General features: G+C 51.0%; 1 protein-coding gene across 3 annotated transcripts in view; it reads right to left on the bottom strand.

Annotated features, from left to right (window-relative positions):
- LOC133348412 (E3 ubiquitin-protein ligase DTX1-like) overlaps positions 1 to 19499 on the bottom strand; it is a 101451-nt gene extending 81952 nt beyond the window's left edge. For all 3 annotated transcript variants that reach the window (XM_061561205.1, XM_061561206.1, XM_061561204.1), the window contains exon 1: positions 18907 to 19499. In XM_061561205.1, the coding sequence (XP_061417189.1) occupies positions 18907 to 19465 (559 nt within the window). In that variant the 5' untranslated portion in view covers positions 19466 to 19499. The remainder of the gene's footprint in view (positions 1 to 18906) is intronic.
- Between the last annotated feature and the right edge of the window lie 325 nt (positions 19500 to 19824).

Below are 19824 nucleotides of genomic sequence, written 5' to 3' on the forward strand. Positions count from 1 at the left end.
AAAGATCTGGTCGTGCATGCGCAGTTCCCAGAATAACAGGAGGCTTTTGTATTCTTGGTTCTTTCGGTAAAGTCACGTGTAGTTTTCACACCTGATGATGATTGCTTGTGTTGCAATGGAAACGTCGTGAGAATTTTTTTTTTATTGTTTTTCCTTCTACGTGACTTTACCGAAAGAACCAAGAATATGAATCCCTGCAGTCACGAAAGCTTTACATCGAAAGGAGGCTTTTGCTTCAAATTATAGGGAAGGAAAACGCATCGTAATGCAGAGAATATAGAACACGTGACTTGACAATGCACTCTGCGATGCCACAAATCCACCTCACACATTTACAGGAGCCGATCTCCTTCACTTCATCCTCGACGATGTGGCCCATCCTCTTGAGGCACATTCTCTCTCTACAGAAACAGGTAGCTAGAAAAGGTGTACAGTGAGCGTATAAAAGAAGAGAATGATATACGTGCACTTCTAGGACACAGCAAGTGATGATGATATCTGATGAACGCACACATTCCTCACTTTGAGTATGTTGTGTGACCGATTGATGTATTGGTGATTCACGTCTTCACAGAAAGGCTGTTTCCACAAATTAGGTGTAAATTAACTGAATTGCTTATCTACATACTGTATATATATTTTTGCCAATGTTTGCCTACGAAATGTTCTCAGAAGTTAAGTTTCCAGTAACACATGAACAAAGTGCCAAGATTTGTCAGTTTTTAAACATTTACACGAAACATTATGCACAGCAAACAACACTCAGTGTAATTTATCTCTTATTTTAAAGTTGTATCCCTTTATTTAAACCAACCTGAACATTTCTGGAACTGCTGATATGTTTGTGTATTGGGAAGGATGAGTTTGGGCCCTGTGTGAGGCACTGCCTCTCACTGGTGCCCCTGGCTGTCATCTTAAACAAATAAGTAATATTTAAAAACACTTTTTAAAAAACACGCTTTAAACACATTTCTGCGGAGGGAGCTGGTAACAACGTTGGGTTGCTCGGTCAATGGCCAGGGTCAACGGCAGCGTGGTGTATTCCGCAAATATGGCCGACTGTGAGGGTGGGCACAAGCCGGCGTGAGTAGGTTAAACGTTTAGTTTTATGAGGGCACCACGGGGTGACCAGCCCCTCCCCACCCAGCCCCACCCCTCCCACCCCCACCCAGCCCCACCCTCCCCACCCCACCCAGCCCCTCCCCAACCTCCCCACCCAGCCCCTCCCCACCCTCCCCTCTCCACCCAGCCCCACCCCTCCCATTTTTGGATGCACGACGGACGGACGGACGGACACAATAATCCCCTGTGGGCTGGTGTAACCAGGAGGTTCCTACCAGTATGAAATGTACCCTAATAGTAATGGAAGAACTCCACGACTCCAGGAAGTGGCCCCGAAGCTTGCCATAACGTAAGGGACCGAGGTCATTTACAGCCAACGTCAGTTGACCGTGGACAATTACAGCCAAGCCAAAACATAACATATAAAAAATAATTTTTAAAATATGTTTTTATGATAGAATATAGTATTGTCATCAGTATAACATAAGTATACACAGTTTGCAGTTGATACCACATTGGGAAGTGGGTAAAAATTGAGTTACAAGATTTGAGGATACAACGACAACAACAACAGACAGAGTGAGTTAATAAAAAGCGTGTAAAAAACTAAAATCGAAGCCCTCTCTTGCATCGCTGCCTCGAGTAAGCGTCGCGAAATATTTTAACAAAGCATGAAAGTAATGCGCCCGAGGCCCCAACAGCCATCTGGCACGTGGGCACACTTGGTGGCTCCGTTGTAGTGCAAAGACGTCCTCTGTTTCAGCAATCGGCTGATTTCAAAGAGCCCGCTGTCTCAAAATTTGGCACCGTGCCCCCCTCCCCCCCCCCCCCCGTTATTCCGAAGGCATCCTTGAGGCATCAGCAGAACTGTCAACGAGGGAGCATGCTTGGGGGGTTGGTGGGAGGCGAAGAAACCGCATGCGAGCCTCACAATCAACGCTGCAGCACTGATTGCGGGGAGCAGAGATGGCAAGACCGTCGGGCAATTAGCGGCATGTGGGGAGGGGAAAGGCGGGGGTGCTCGGCCAAGTGGGTGGGCGAGATCACAGGTGGAGGTTGTTGGGAGGTTCCAAAAGCAGAGTCGTCGGTTTGCCTCTACCCTGCCTCGTTCAATCCCCTACCCCCTCTGCTCAGCGGTTGTTGTGTGTCCAGAGGTCGCAAACGGGTTTTGATTCTTTACCCGTACCCGGCCGCACCAGGCTCGCAAATGGGTACCCGTACCCGGCCGGGTACGGGTACCCGTTCCCTACCCATACCCGTACCCCTACCCGAAATGAGTGACGAACGGTTACTCACCAGTGACTCACGGCCTACCCGTACCCGGCCGCACCAGGGTCGCAAACGGGTACCCGTACTCGTACCTGGCCGGGTACGGGTAGCCGGGTATCGGGTAGGGTACGGGTATCGGGTACCCGGTTGCGACCTCTGGTGTCTTCCCAAAATCTCAGCGGCCGACAGTCTTGGATCTTCATCCCTTCCTTTAAAAAAAAAAACGCGTTTCCTGTAACATGCCTCACTTCACCTGTCCTTGTTAACCAATCCACTTCGAGGTATTGTCCAGATACATCTTTGCGTCCCCTCTTGCCCTGGATCGTCTGGGTAAAGCGCAAGTTCGCCAAGCTCCCTCGACTCATTAAAGGTCTCAAACATGTTGCCTTCCTTATCGGTATGCCGGTTTTCATCAGATTTTTAGAAGCGCAGCAGGTTTGAGCCTGGATAGTGCTTGAATGGGTGACCACCATGCACGGCAGGTTCACATCGGCTGTGGGATTACGTGGTGGGGAGCAGAGAGCAGTGTAGCAACATCCATCGTTGTACTACACTTCTATGCTTACAGATCCATGGTTCCTACCTTCACCAACCCACATTGATCAGCGTGGTGAAGTATCGTCACATAACCCCAATGACCTGCCAGGTGTAAGCAGGCCCTCAACCCAGCAGTGCTTTGGCAAAGGGCTGTACATGTACATCGCCATAAGCGTTATAATTCCAAGACTTTGGCAAACGAATAGGGCCTAAGAAGAGCAAAGCAAATCATGCCAAACCTGGTCACGATGAAAACACAACCTCCAACATCTTCAACGCCATCCTCATCTCTCCTGATGCGACGTACAAGCACTTGGGTACGCTTCCTATCTTAAACTGACACTTCAAATAATTCCACTGTGGTTTAATAGTGCAAGGGACGATTAACGCGCCCCCAGACGTGGACGAGGCTTCAATGTTTATGAGTTGCGCGATGAAATTTCGATTTAAAGCTTTCGTGACTGCAGGGATTCATCTTCTTGGTTCTTTCGGTAAAGTCACGTAGAAGGGAAGTAATAAAATAATAAAAAATAAAACATAATAAAATAATTATCACGACGTTTCGGCCACAACGCAAGCAGCCGTACTCATTTCTTCACCTGAGGACGGCTGCTTGCGTTGTGGCCGAAACGTGATAATTATTTTATTATGTTTTATTTTTATTATTTTATTATTTCCCTTCTACGTGACTTTACCGAAAGAACCAAGAAGAAGTTGCGCGATGCTCACGGCTGACCTCTGCGACGCGGCTAAAGCGCGAAAGGCAATTCAAGCGAAGCCAATTTGTCGTTGAACCGCGGAAACTGTCTCCATCTCGTGCTTTGAGACAACCGAGGGCCATGCAAAAATCAGCCAACGTCTGCTTGCCAGACGAGAGTGAAAATATTAAAATCTCGCATTGTGACGATCCATTAGTTTCTCCAACCCACGCACCGGCCACAAGACCCTTTTCTCCGTCACCCCCAACCGGTGCTTGGTAAGTCTAATTATGTTTTGAGTAATGTACGAAATTCGGAAAAGAATCGGGTGGAAGGGGCAGAATGTTGTACAAAGCATCTGCATAACTAGTGTATGCAAATGCATCACACGCGAAATAATTATGCTGCAAGGCAATAAAAAACATACCATACGGTCAAATAAATTACTACTGCGTGCCGAATTTTAAATGTTTGTTTTTTAATTGGTTTGCATGAACTGTCGATGTTCATAATACAGTTTTTTTGGGGGTTAGACTGTGTAAATAACATAACATTTATGGATATTGGTCGCGAAAGCCTACGTGTTAAATTGACTAAGCCTCCATGGGGAGGATACTTTTCTTCAAATCACAAAATTGGAGAAACTCCTACGCGACAACCCTTACTAATTGGCTGTGTCGGGTGATGGCGAGTTTAACGACACATTTCTATATTTACACGATCTAACCCCCCCAAAAAACCCCATATTACGAATGAAATTGGTCGCGAAAACCTACGTGTTAAACCGACTGTAGATGTTGCTAGCAATAACAATAAGAGTAATTTACAACCCTTTGTCAATACACTGTCAGACGAAGCCCTCTGGAAAAAATAAAATAATAAAAATAAAACATAATAAAATATTATTTTATTATGTTAAATGTTTTTATGATATTATTATATTATTGTATTATGTTGAATTTTTATTATTATATTATTTCCATTCTACGTGACTTTACCGAAATAACCAAGAAGATGAATCCCTGCAGTCACGAAAGCTTTAAATCGAAATTGAAGTCCTCTCTTTCGGCCGTGTTTGGCCACTGCGCGCTGGTATAAGACGTGGCCCAGTCAGATGCCACTGGCCACAAATGTCCCTTGCGACCCGAAATCGAACTCAACCTCCCTTAGCGCAGTAAGCCAACAAGCACTACCACACCACCTGCCCCCCATGGCACGTAGACAGTATTTACTATCCATTTGTAAAGGAGAAGGCGACATATGGTTGTAGGGGTTCGTCTTTTATTGTTTTCCCAAGTCCACATTCGTCCCCAGCCTTCTCTCTCCGTGTCCCGCAAAGATCTCCCCCCTTTACTAATAAGACAATCTTCTTGGTTCTTTCGGTAAAGTCACGTAGGTATAAAATAAAATGAATCACGACGTTTCGGGAGCAACACAAGCGTCCGTCATCAGGTGGGAAACGTCGTGATTTATTTTATTTTCTACCTACGTGACTTTACCGAAAGAACCAAAGAGTATGGATTCCTGCAGTCACGAAAGCTTCAAATCAAGATTGAGTTTTCTCCCCCTTATCTCTCCTCGCCTCTCTGCTCCGCCCCCTTATCTCTCCTCGCCTCTCTGCCCCTCCCCCTTATCTCTCCTCGCCTCTCTGCCCCTCCCCCTTATCTCTCCTCGCCTCTCTCCTCCTCCCCCTTATCTCTCCTCGCCTCTCTGCCCCTCCCCCTTATCTCTCCTCGCCTCTCTGCCCCTCCCCCTTATCTCTCCTCGCCTCTCTGCCCCTCCCCCTTATCTCTCCTCGCCTCTCTCCTCCTCCCCCTTATCTCTCCTCGCCTCTCTGCCCCTCCCCCTTATCTCTCCTCGCCTCTCTGCTCCTCCCCCTTATCTCTCCTCGCCTCTCTGCCCCTCCCCCGTATCTCTCCTCGCCTCTCTGCCCCTCCCCCTTATCTCTCCTCGCCTCTCTGCCCCTCCCCCGTATCTCTCCTCGCCTCTCTGCCCCTCCCCCTTATCTCTCCTCGCCTCTCTGCTCCTCCCCCTTATCTCTCCTCGCCTCTCTGCCCCTCCCCCTTATCTCTCCTCGCCTCTCTGCTCCGCCCCCTTATCTCTCCTCGCCTCTCTGCCCCTCCCCCTTATCTCTCCTCGCCTCTCTGCCCCTCCCCCTTATCTCTCCTCGCCTCTCTCCTCCTCCCCCTTATCTCTCCTCGCCTCTCTGCTCCTCCCCCTTATCTCTCCTCGCCTCTCTGCTCCTCCCCCTTATCTCTCCTCGCCTCTCTGCCCCTCCCCCTTATCTCTCCTCGCCTCTCTGCTCCTCCCCCTTATCTCTCCTCGCCTCTCTGCTCCTCCCCCTTATCTTTCCTCGCCTCTCTGCTCCTCCCCCTTATCTCTCCTCGCCTCTCTGCTCCGCCCCCTTATCTCTCCTCCTCCCCCTTATCTCTCCTCGCCTCTCTGCTCCTCCCCCTTATCTCTCCTCGCCTCTCTGCTCATCCCCCTTATCTCTCCTCGCCTCTCTGCCCCTCCCCCTTATCTCTCCTCGCCTCTCTGCTCCGCCCCCTTATCTCTCCTCGCCTCTCTGCTCCTCCCCCTTATCTCTCATCGTCTCTCTGCCCCTCCCCCTTATCTCTCCTCGCCTCTCTGCTCCTCCCCCTTATCTCTCCTCGCCTCTCTGCCCCTCCCCCTTATCTCTCCTCGCCTCTCTGCTCCTCCCCCTTACCTCTCCTCGTCTCTCTGCCCCTCCCCCTTATCTCTCCTCGTCTCTCTGCCCCTCCCCCTTATCTCTCCTCGCCTCTCTCCTCCTCCCCCTTATCTCTCCTCGTCTCTCTGCTCCTCCCCCTTATCTCTCCTCGCCTCTCTCCTCCTCCCCCTTATCTCTCCTCGCCTCTCTGCCCCTCCCCCTTATCTCTCCTCGCCTCTCTGCTCCTCCCCCTTATCTCTCCTCGCCTCTCTGCCCCTCCCCCGTATCTCTCCTCGCCTCTCTGCCCCTCCCCCTTATCTCTCCTCGCCTCTCTGCCCCTCCCCCGTATCTCTCCTCGCCTCTCTGCCCCTCCCCCTTATCTCTCCTCGCCTCTCTGCTCCTCCCCCTTATCTCTCCTCGCCTCTCTGCCCCTCCCCCTTATCTCTCCTCGCCTCTCTGCTCCGCCCCCTTATCTCTCCTCGCCTCTCTGCCCCTCCCCCTTATCTCTCCTCGCCTCTCTGCCCCTCCCCCTTATCTCTCCTCGCCTCTCTCCTCCTCCCCCTTATCTCTCCTCGCCTCTCTGCTCCTCCCCCTTATCTCTCCTCGCCTCTCTGCTCCTCCCCCTTATCTCTCCTCGCCTCTCTGCCCCTCCCCCTTATCTCTCCTCGCCTCTCTGCTCCTCCCCCTTATCTCTCCTCGCCTCTCTGCTCCTCCCCCTTATCTTTCCTCGCCTCTCTGCTCCTCCCCCTTATCTCTCCTCGCCTCTCTGCTCCGCCCCCTTATCTCTCCTCCTCCCCCTTATCTCTCCTCGCCTCTCTGCTCCTCCCCCTTATCTCTCCTCGCCTCTCTGCTCATCCCCCTTATCTCTCCTCGCCTCTCTGCCCCTCCCCCTTATCTCTCCTCGCCTCTCTGCTCCGCCCCCTTATCTCTCCTCGCCTCTCTGCTCCTCCCCCTTATCTCTCATCGTCTCTCTGCCCCTCCCCCTTATCTCTCCTCGCCTCTCTGCTCCTCCCCCTTATCTCTCCTCGCCTCTCTGCCCCTCCCCCTTATCTCTCCTCGCCTCTCTGCTCCTCCCCCTTACCTCTCCTCGTCTCTCTGCCCCTCCCCCTTATCTCTCCTCGTCTCTCTGCCCCTCCCCCTTATCTCTCCTCGCCTCTCTCCTCCTCCCCCTTATCTCTCCTCGTCTCTCTGCTCCTCCCCCTTATCTCTCCTCGCCTCTCTCCTCCTCCCCCTTATCTCTCCTCGCCGCTCTGCTCCTCCCCCTTATCTCTCCTCGCCTCTCTGCTCCGCCCCCTTATCTCTCCTCGCCTCTCTCCTCCTCCCCCTTATCTCTCCTCACATCTGTGCTCCTCCCCCTTATCTCTCCTCGCCTCTCTCCTCCTCCCTCTTATCTCTCCTCACATCTGTGCCCCTCCCCCTTATCTCTCCTCGCCTCTCTGCTCCGCCCCCTTATCTCTCCTCGCATCTCTGCTCCTCCCCCTTATCTCTCATCACTTCTCTACTCCTCCCCCTTATCTCTCCTCGTCTCTCTGCTCCCCCCCTTATCTCTCCTCGCATCTCTGCCCCTCCCCCTTATCTCTCCTCGCCTCTCTGCCCCTCCCCCTTATCTCTCCTCGCCTCTCTGCTCCTCCCCCTTATCTCTCCTCGCCTCTCTGCTCCTCCCCCTTATCTCTCATCGTCTCTCTGCTCCTCCCCCTTATCTCTCCCCGTCTCTCTCCGCCCCCTTATCTCTCCCCGTCTCTCTCCTCCGCCCCCTTATCTCTCCTCGTCTCTCTGCCCCTCCTCCTTCCACTGTCCCCGCCCCCCTGTCCCATCTCATTTTGACGGGAATCCTTCCCCTGACATCCCTCACACATTTATGCTTGCCTCCAAATCCCTACGCCATACGCGCGCTCCATAAAATCTGACTACCGAAACGCGCACAGTATTAAAAAAAAAAAGCCTCGTACAGTTACATGCATTTGCATGCCGTTTATTTTATGACTCTTGCTTTGTAAAACCGGTGGGCCTGTCAGTGCACAACGCACGGGGGGGCGATCCGTTTGTAGATACCCCACTGATGTGCAATGCTCCCCGGGTCTCGTGTGATACCCGACTGGGGCTTGCGTTTGGATCAGGGTCGACATTGGCACAATTAGCCGCGTCTCCCTCCCTTGGTGTTCAACTGATTCAACCCCTCCCCCCGCCACTGGGTTCTCTCTCTCTCTGTGGGGGTCACATCAGAGGCAATGCTTGAGGGATGTTACACCGGTGACACTACGCTGGCATTAACAACCTGTGAAAGTTATGGATGAGGCAAATAAAGTAAAAAAAAAATTTCAATAAATCCCCACCACATTGGTCATTAACTGTGCTTTATAACGGAAAAAAAAAACTATGAACTAAGGTGACATTTTGGGCAATTGCCCTTATGAGACAATTATTCAAAATGTGAGCCTATTATACATTTTCCCCCCTGTTATTAGGCAATGCTAACGGACGTTAAAAATTGTCACATTGTTTAAAACTGGACACTGCTTTACTGTTGGATGTTAAATGTTTTGATTTGAGATGTTGCTTCGACTCTTTCTTCATGCATATACAGTGCTCTATTTAATGTATTTGTGACCCACATCTTCATTAAACGTTTCAACTTTTAATTCTCAACTCGCTCCCACCTGGTTTGTATAAAGTATTGCACTATGTAAGTGTAATGACAGGGTGACACCTGCCGGCCTGTAAGGGTAACTACGGTTATAGCTGCATTACATAATGCCTTATTGTCAAGGGGCGTATTTGGGGTAAAGGTTAAGCGCGGTGTCAGTCGAGAAGCTCCGGGAACCATCCCGAAGGTTCTAGAAGGTTCTAGAAAAGGGACGCGGCCAGAGGTGGAGCTTGGCCACGCCAGGCGGATATCATGAGCATCGAACCAGAGCTTCGGGGCTGTTAGCGTGGGGTCTGGGTTCTGGTTGCGTCGCTGCTCGCCGTCATCTTCGTCGTCGACCCCGTGGCTGTTCTTCTGCGGGACCCGCTCCGTCTTCGCCGCTACGCTCGTCAAGCAGCCAGCGTAGCGCAGGACGGAGAGGGGCCGCATGTTTAGAGCAGCTTTGGTGTCACTGCATTACAAAGTGTATCGCCCTGTGTCCTCTTAATAAATAAGAATCCTTCTTCTAGACGCGTGTCGGAGTCGCTCACTAGATAAGTATGCTAATGCAGAATGTGTTGAGTTTTTTTTATTAATTTGTGCTTGAACACCAATGTGCCATGCCTTAAAATTCTACGCATAATATAGAACAAGGAACAAATGGAGTTCATCCAGGAGTGGATTGATTATGGCGAAGGGTGATGAATACAGCACAACAGCCAACCTAGGAATGTGGTCTGAGTCTGACGTTCAACGACTTGGCTATTAGCGGCTTAAAAGCAACAGCAAAGTTACATTCGGCTGTTAAGCCCTCTTTATGCGCTGGCACCATGTTAAAGTCACGTGTGATGACAACACGAATACAATTTACAGCCGACTCAATGAATTACGTTGAAATTGATTGCGTTGAAATTGATTAACAAAAGAGACAATGCTCACGAAAAGGCAAAAGTGCAGCCCTGCAATTTGCTGGCTCATGCCACTGCTGGTGGAAGATGCCTTCCTGCACTGGATGGAGCTCGAGAGAGCCATTCCATTGGGAGTTACCCGACACTTTAGCCCACCACATTTAACCTGCCGATCGCCTTGAAATGCGGGGAAGCCATTTCTACTGCTCGGTATTTATTTATTTAGTTACCAAATGCAAAGTCCCTAAGCCAAGCGGTTGCTTCTGGCCCTGCTGTGTTAAGGGCGAGTAGGCCTCTGCCGAATTTGTGTATTGAGCAGACTTCGAGGATGTGGCGCATGGTTCGCTCCACCGCACAGGCACATAGGGGGCTCGCTCTTATGCCCCATTGGTGGAGGTTGGCAAGGCATGGGCCGTGACCCTGGACCTGTGGAGGTTGAAATCAAGGACCAGCTCCAGTGATTCCCATTCTTGTGTCCAGGTGAGATTTGGTGTTGAAGTTGTGTGTGGGTCGGTCTTTCCAAATCGGCTTTCTTGGCAGACTTTATCAATAATTTTGCGGGTTATTGCGAGTCTGGATCATAGTGTACCAGTGATGATGCGCATGGTGGTGTTTAGCTGTGTGTAGATCTGTGTGTGTGTGTCGACCTTAAGCAGACAGCTGCTCGGTAGACAGGATTTAAAACAAACTTGGCACCCATTTATTTCAGCTGCAGCACCGGGAGATTAACACTGCGACCTCTTGATTGCAAGTCCATTGCGCCAACCACTACACCAGAGTTACATGTACATCCGACATAGCACAGTGGTGTAGATTACCGTATTACATTCAACTTCTCAAGTACAAAGGCTCAAAGACAATGTAATGTACAGCATTGTCAGTGCAGCCTCAAGATCACACGATCCTCGGTCGCCAGGGAAGAAGATAAAACGGAGTTGTATTGTAAAATAAACGAAAACAAGCTCCTTACAATGAAAGCAGTGCAGGGTGGCTGGGGATATCAAACATCGGGACAACAATTTGGGCCACAGCTGCCTTTAATTTTAATGAGCGAGATGTTTTGACTACAGCGAGACTGATACGAGCAGATATAAAAAATATAATGAAAATGTTTTTTTGCCCAAACCCACTGCCCACAATATTGTTTGCATAACTATTGGTTGTGATCTATGAACACTGCCTTAAATAAAAAAAGGTAATGTTGCTGGTAACGGCGCTGCTTTATCACACATACAAAGAGGATATTGATTCATTTAATTTTGTTAAATGAATCGGGTGGGAAACATTCGACCGTAAGAATAACCGGCGGAGGATGTTGGTGAGAAGAAAATATCACGGTATAAAAAAATTATAACATTGCAGACATTGAGTAGCAACACATTTAAGAAACAGCAACATTCAAGCCACCACCACTCAAGAAGTAACGCGGAAAAGTAACGACGCACGATCAACGCTGAAGCACCAACTACACCAACGATACTTGCAGGACTGTAACATATCCATAAAAAGAAATATATTTATAGAAAAGGCAACAAATCAACATATTGGTTTTTTTCCTTTTAAAGGCGGCGGTGTTATTGATGAATGTGTCGATGTGTTACGTTATTTGTGCTTATGCACCAGTGAAGTACTGCCTCACCAAATAATGTATTTAATCATGAGCTTGTGGATTTGTAATGCTTGGCAATAGCTACGTTGCTCTAAAGCCTTATACTGTGAAATCGGGTTACAACATGAGAAAACTAGCCCAGCAGTTACAGGAGCATATACAATGCTGTATATGCGCAGTACTGTATATGCGCAGTACTGTGACCTGCCTATGGTATGTATACTATAGAATCAGAATATGTATTTATACTGGAGGGATCCGATGAGCTATGAAGCTTTTTTCACAGATTTCCAGTAGGGGCGGGTAAGAACGTTACAACAACAACAACAAACAGTGAAACAACATAGTAGTAGTGCAAAGTATAAGAAATGTAAACAAACCACCTAAACGCATACAAATAAAACTAAACCATCCCCATCCTACCAGGCAAAAACCCAGGGAGGTATTAACTATAGGCAGGACACACCATTAAAGAGCAAGATGGCCGATGGACAAGACTAGTGGTGGAATGGCAGCCAAAAGGCTAGAACGAGCCCGAGCGATCAGCCACAGTGGAGATAGAGCAATTAAATCAGTTCACACGCAGAAGTTACATTCCAGTAAACACGGGACCAACGCTTCGTCCAATGGTTACAACCACATGCCTACGTTGGCACAGCATTGCATATTTATTGGGATGGACTGTGGCATCGCAGGACGGCAAAAGATGGCCGTGTGAAGAGGCCTTCATCCGGTAGTGGATAGACAATGCCTGCTGCTGCTGACAAAGATTACAATGAAGACACAGCTCTATATATACCGGCTTGTCATAAATCTGGCCACCTACCCACATCCGAAAGCTTAAATAACGGACGAAAACCTTGAGACTATTTCCCACCGTGCCATGTGTTGCTCGGCCTGCCACGTGGTGAATAATGGAACAGCCAAAGTAAGTGGGGTCAGCCTCAAGTGACGTACGCTGATCTGACCCTCTGCGTCTCCGGCAGTGTGGCTGAGCAAGGACGCACACACACGGGTGAACGGTGCACAGCAGAGCGGGGGCATATGGGCCGTGCGTTGGTATGTAACGTCGCCTACATTTTGCTATTTATAAACAGTAAAAGACGCTGACAATCGTGTATATGTTATACCTGGAATGGGTAACACAATTTAATTAAATGTTACTTCATAATTGTAACAATCGGTAACTTGCTGGTTAGACTCCAATGCTTATTCGTCCTATACCTTTCTATGGAGCTCTCACAACCACTCCCTTTCCTCTCCAGGCTTAAATGTCTATCCAACTGCTATTTCACCCCTTTTTTTATCGACTCCACTATTCCCTAAACTGCCCCAACCGACAGCATCGCAGCTGTCCGTTAACTGCCCCAACCGACAACCTCGTGGCTGTCAGTTAACTGCCCCAACCGACAACCTCGTGGCTGCCCGTCAACTGCCCCAACCGACAACCTCGTGGCTGTCAGTTAACTGCCCCAACCGACAACCTCGTGGCTACCCGTCAACTGCCCCAACCGACAGCCTCGTGGCTGTCAGTTAACTGCCCCAACCGACAACCTCGTGGCTGCCCGTCAACTGCCCCAACCGACAACCTCGTGGCTGCCCTGTTAACTGCCCCAACCGACAGCATCGTGGCTGCCCGTCAACTGCCCCAACCGACAGCCCCGTGGCTGCCAGTTAACTGCCCCAACCAACAGCCCCGTGGCTGCCCGTCAACTGCCCCAACTAACAGCTTCGTGGCTGTCCGTTAACTGCCCCAACTGACAGCCACGAGGCTGCCCGTCAACTTCCCCAACTGACAGCTTCGTGGCTGTCCGTTAACTGCCCCAACTGACAACCTCGTGGCTGTCGGTTAACTGCCCCAACCGACAGCCCCGTGGCTGCCCGTTAACTGCCCCAACTGACAGCTTCCGCGGCTGTCCGCCGATCACACTCCACTCCACACCCACGAGCTTGTAGGAGCCGGGGGCTCAGTCCACTCGGTGGTGCTGATAACGTTCAACATTCAGCACCACAAGTCGGGAGTCTCATCCCTGCAGTTCCCCGTTGTGGTGTCACCTTCATTTATAACATAGCCTCTCAATTCCTGCAGGTATACAGCACAACCGTGAAAACCCACGCACGAGTAGATGACACGTTCACAAGGACACACGTGGCGCGCTAGGTTCCACACAGATTGGCCATTCACAAATATCGCGATAGCACGCGTACGGAAGTGTGCGTGTCGTCGGGTTGATCGTTCACGGGTTAGGTGCAAGTCGCCGTCGGGCGAATGGAGTGAAAGAAGGTGGACCGAGACAGCACGACAGAGGGTCCAAAATAAGATGCGCTCATGACGACGAAATTGTATTAAAATGTGAGGCTGAATTGTGACGATTATTCATTTCCCATGAGACGTATTATACACACGTAATCGAGTGCAACAAAAATTACACAGCTCTTCGAGAGAAGCACTGAAATAGATTGCAATACGGGTGTATACCTAGGGCAATTACTGAAGGCATTTTTGGATCAATATCACGAAATGAAGGGGATGAGCACGAGCAGGATGGAACATTTCTGGAAAACTGACATTTGATAATGACAAGGACAATACTGATGTGCATGAAGAAGTTTTAAGTCCGTGCTTGCCGAGAGCTAAGACGTACGAATCAGAAACATGGCCACTGGCAGAGGAAAAGGAACAGCTGAACAGCAGACAAAGTAGTTCTAGATAGGTTCGCGTTAGCATAGTTGGCTACGTACGGTGCGAAAGAAGTTCAACATACATACGTGTTCACAATTGCATCGAGAGTAAAGAAAGATGAGCACACGGATCAGGAAACATGCAAATCAGAGGCATAGCATTGACTGTAAAGGAGGGAGTGCGGGCTTGGGCTGGCCACATCACTGAAGTGATGGAACAGAGAGAAAGAGATCTGCTCAAGAGACAGACCACCACATAGATGAGATCCGTTCACGCGTAGGAGCGAGATGGATTGCGGCATCACAGAACCCTGTATGGGATGGCGGCAGTGTGCGGAGTGCAATTGACAAGACCGCATCTGAAAGTCAATTCCAATTACGAGCAATCTCTCCAGATTTCTCTTGAAAATTCGCCATCAGATGGATGTGTCCTGACTCTTGTTTGCACAGCAGGCAGAGGAGAGTGATAAATCTACTGCTGGATACATGTCTCACCAATCCACCCCCATCTCTCACAGTCCAGTGATAGTAAAACACAAATACAAATATCGCCCGTATAGCTTTCAACATGCTGTTGGGGCAAGTACTGTTTCTTTACCCGCACCTTTGATTATCGCGGTTGGCTATGTGCAGCGTGAAAGAAGTTCTACATACATCGAGCACCTTTAAAGGGCTACACGGCACATGAGGGGGTGGTTGACTCACCACGCCTAGGCCGTCTTTGTCTCCCCAACGCTAACGTTTACACTCCTATCTAAGGCTGAGTCAACCTAGGGGAGGCCCCAAAGACTGGTTCAAATATTCGTCACCGATACCGGCCATGACCGGTAATTGAACTCTGGTCATGGGGTTCGTCGCGCAGTGCGTCGACCACAGCACCATCTCTCCCCCACCAGTGGTATTTGTCCACATCGTACCTCCACGTGAGCCGATTTCATCACGACCGTATGTGTCTCTGTGGGGTTGACTTCCTCTCGGAATGGCTTCCATTCCTTGGCTGCCACTCTGTTATTATTCTTGACCATCGGCCATCATCATCATCACAACACGCGCGTCCACTTCCTCATCTTAACAGTTTGAAGTTCTCATTGGCCTGCCTATGCACTCTGATACATGCGTTTCTCTTTTTGTCTTTCGGAGTAATTCCAAATAGGCATCTCTCCAGGGGTCTTTGCACACTCTTCAGTATTTGTTCAGTCTCAATTGATAACTTCCCCACATTTCTAATTCTAGTGACAGCAGGTTGTGTATGCACTGATGAAAACAAAATAGTGAAAAAAATAGTGCACAATTGTCATTGTTTTAAATAAACCCATACACAAGTGGAAACCCCATTTCTAGACCTAAGGGACTCTTTAATTCTAATTTCTGTGGTGCTATGGATAACGCACATAGCAACTGAGCGAGTTTTGCCATTGACGTTCGGAGATTCCAACCTACAGGGCTGCTATCTAACCCCTTATTAATCACGAAGGGTTCATGCCATCATGCATTACCACGCGTTGTCCCAAAGCTGCGATTAGCATGGCTGGCTACGTTGAGTGCGAAAAAAGTCAACATACATTATATATACAAGCACACATTTCTTTGGGTCAGATGAGTTATCGGGCAACTCTAGCCGATACACACACACACACATAATGTGAAGATGAAAGGTGTGGTCCTGCAATGTCCGGCTCATTCTCCTTGCTGGCAGCAAGGCCTCCATTAGAGGTAGCTCCTGAGAGACCCCCCCCCCCCCCTCTCTCTAGAGGGTAATGTCGCTTACTTACCCTTCTATGCTGGTCAGACGTCTCGGAAAGCAATAGGAATGCCCACAAATTACCGATCGACTAATTGTGGAGCACTCATTTATACTGCCGGGCGTACAGAGGCGGTGCGAGATTCAACAAACTTCTACCCATTATTAGAACTTCCATGGCGATGGATCTAATCCAACTGGTGACCTCTGGACTGCAAGGCCCGGGTGCTAACCATTACCGCCCCCCCCGCCCCCAAGGCGCATCTCTGCTCACAGGGGAGGTGAGGGGGGTCATCGTAAAACAGTTTTGCACATTTGATCAACGTCGTTCAGGTGCGTGCATAAACTGTGGCGCCAACTTGCACGTGGCTTCTGAAGCTGCTTCTGTTGCCGCTGCGGAGGCTTGCAGGTGGTGGAGCAAGCGCACTAGGCCTCGATAGGTGTCGTCCTCATAACTGGCGGTTGAGTGTCCATGACAGACTCTTGTCAATCTTTCGCAATCTTCAGCATCTCTGTCTCAGGGAAAGCCCCGTCCAACGCATTGCGCTGGCTACCTTGTCACCAACTGACTTGGGGAGACTGATCCATGCGTTTGCGTTATGCCGACTCGACTACTGCGACGCCTTCCTGGTTGGGATGCCGAGCAAAGTACTGGGTAGACTCCAGCTTGTTCAGAATGCAGCTGCTCGAGTGTTCACACGTTTACCATTCCGTGAGCACATTACACCAGTGATCTTATCCCTTCATTGGCTACCGGTCAAATTCCGAGTGGATTTTAACATGCTGTTATTAACCTATAAGGCTTTAAAGGCGCTCACCCCACATTGCTTGCAGGAACTAATACATCGAAATATTCCATCAAGGTCCTTAAGAGCTTCTGATCTCCAACTACTTATCACTCCCAGGTCTGGGTTGCACTCTTTGGGTGATTGGGCTTTTGTGAGCGTGGCACCCAGGCTATGGAACGCTTTGCCACTTTAAATCAGAAAATCCGAGTTGGTAAATATAGACGCCTTCTTTGAAAACCCATCTCTTTAAAATGGCATTCCCTCTTCAGTTTGGTCGATTGCCCTGGTTCTGTTTTTGTTTCCTGCTTTCCATGCGCTGCGAATTGGAATCCTAGGATGGGATGTACATTATAAATTCGAATTATTATTACTTGCAGTTTAAATACAACAGGGCACGGGTTTGGATTTGCATAACGTCTACATGCAACCTCATCTCTAGACGTGGTGGGAATAGTGTGTGTGCATCACGGTGGGACACGAGGCTAATGGTACTCTCCTAACAACCCCAATAACAACGCCGACGAAGAAGAAAATAAAATTGATAAGAATAGCGCGGACCCTCACCGAGTCTCAAGACTCTTTCTCGGGAGGGTCCTGCTACATCGGGACGCTTGGCACGATTCCATTGGCGAGTGGTTGGCTTCACGTGGCCAACAATCCAGAGCAAACGCCACCACCGAGCAAACATCAATCCCTTTAACGTTGCCATCTCCTGGTCACCTCGCAACCTCTCGTGAACGCAAAACGACGCAACCCAATCAAGTTCAAAGGTCACAGACAGAAAGCCCTGAGAACGAACGCCGCCTTTCGCTCCGCCTCTCGCCCAATTCGTGCGCCGTCGAACGCGAAACGGACGAGAGGCAAATGAGTCGTTCAGCCGTCCGCGTGTTTCATGCGTCGCTGCGACGAACTGTGTCTGCTCGTCATTAAACAGCCATAGCGCAGATCAATACTCATCCGACAGCTTTTGCAGAAAATGGGGGTGGGGGGGTCGGGGTCCTGCCTCCACGCATAATGGGCGCGCATTGATTATGAATATTAATAACGGAGCAGTGCCAGCAGTATCAGGGGTTCGTTGCTACGCAAGGCACGCACGCGTCTAAGACGTGACGCGAATAACAGTCAGCAACACCCACCATCGCCAGCATCGGCAGATCTCTCGCTCTCTCTCTCTGTCTCCCACACACAGCGAGGGCACGCTCTGCCCACGTATTCACAGGTGTCACGAATGCTCGAGCATCACCCCGATCACGCCGCAATAAATCGGCTTTCGCAAATTAGCCAAAAGCTGCCGTTCGTCAATGTGACGCCGCCCTAAAATGCGAATACGGAAAGAGACGAACGACGTTGCGAGCAAACGCCCTTCTCTCGTGGCTCGGGACACAATCGACGCTCGTTTGCTTGCGGTTCACGTTAATTGTCTGTGCGCAATCGCACATTTGATGCGGTTGGGGTGGAAGCGTGCGGAGTAGTATGGGGGGGAGGGGGTGAGGATAATGGGAGAGAGGAGCGGTGGTGGTGGAAGCGGGTGGTCAGAAATCAACAACGACAAAAAAATCCGTAACGGAAGCAACGAGCGATAGAAGATTAGAATAGTTTTTTTGGGGTTTGGAAAACACTCGATTGGTGGTGATGATGATGGTGCTGATGGTGTTGCGGGAGCGGGCGGGCGGGGGGGAGGGCAGTGACGCCGACCCGAGGAGGCTTGCAGCTCCGTCAATGCGTAACCGATGCCTGCGCGCAAGTTCGCAACCGGCGCGCGGTCCGTTGTGCCGACGTTTTTAATTTCGTGTCACTTTGCGATGGTCGCGACACACGGCTGGCGCGCGTCGAGAACGACGCCTCTTGTCAGACGCGCGTCGAGGCTTGGAGGAGGGGGGGGTTGTGGTGTAGAGGAGGAGGAGGAGGGGGGGGGGCGAGAGCATTTCTGCCAGAGCTTTAACGACTTGTGCATTTTGCGCATGGGGCAAAAACAAAAAGGGCTCGCACACCCCGTTGCACGCAGCGGCACTTGACGCGATTTAAGCCAGAGACCACCTCGACGACCTTTGGAACGCTGCAAGCGACCGTATGGAGGAGGATGAGGATTTACCCACCAATGCTTCATTCTCGTCGTCATCATCATCTGCTGCTGAAACCATTTCAATGCAATGTCGACGGCCGTGTGAGCGGGCAATGCCCTCCACTGGATTTGTCTGCTTCGGCGGTGGCGCATGGCTAGGGTCACGGTGGAATGACGGTCACGGACAGACACAGACAGACAGACACAAACAGACTCAGACGCGGGTGGCAAAGTCGCGAAAAGAGAAGTCGCCACGTACCCGTGTCCTGGCGGAATTGTTGCATGCTCTGCAGGTCGAGGATGTAGGGCGACAGTGTCGGGTCGGCTTGGCCAAGCACCACGCTGCCCGAGCCCCCGAGGCTAGCCCCGCCAGCCCCACCACCACTCACGCTGCCACCTCGCATGCCACCACCACCACCGCCCTGCAAACCTCCCGAACGCAGAACCGTCTCGATGTGGTGACACACCGCTGCGCTGTATGCTCGCCACACCGTAGCCGGCTGCTGCTGCTGTTGCTGCTGCAGCTGCTGTTGCTGCTGCAGCTGCTGTTGCTGCTGTGTTGACGCTTGCGATTGTTGATGCGTCGTCGTCGTCTGCTGCTGCTGTCCGTTATGCGGCTGCTGCTGCGGCGGCGGCTGCGGCGTCGGCTGCGTCGTCGGCGCGCCGAGCGGGGATGGCTGCTGATCGTCCAGCCACTCCCAGACCACGACTCGCCACACGGGCTGCGGGGCGAGGGCGAGCGGCGAGGCGCCGGCCAGCGCGCTGGGATGCGCTCCCGAAGCGAGGAGCTGCATCTCGGACCCGAGCAGCGGCATCATCGCGGATCACCTCCTCCTCCTACTCCTCCTCGCCGCACCACCACCCCCCCCCTCCCCACCCACCCACCGACCCACCACCACCAGCACCAGGTCGCTCCAAGCGAGCTTGTAGCTTTCGCTCGTACTCCCCGAGCCTGCCTCGAACCCCAGGGTTCCTCTTCAGCCCCTTGTCGGATGAGTCCTCCTCCTGCTGCTCCTCCTGCTGCTGCTGCTGCTCCTCCTGCTGCTGCTGCACTCGATTCTGTGTCGTCCGCCCCTCTGACGACGCCGACGCCCACGCGCGCTCTGCCGAGGGCTCGGGGCACGTTCGGCTCGCCTTGTGATGCGATGCGCGGTGGTGGCTGCGGTGCAGGATGAGC

Source organism: Lethenteron reissneri, chromosome 27 (genome assembly GCF_015708825.2).
Source record: "Lethenteron reissneri isolate LAM-NWPU_2019-01 chromosome 27, ASM1570882v1, whole genome shotgun sequence".
NCBI classification, from domain to species: domain Eukaryota; kingdom Metazoa; phylum Chordata; class Hyperoartia; order Petromyzontiformes; family Petromyzontidae; genus Lethenteron; species Lethenteron reissneri.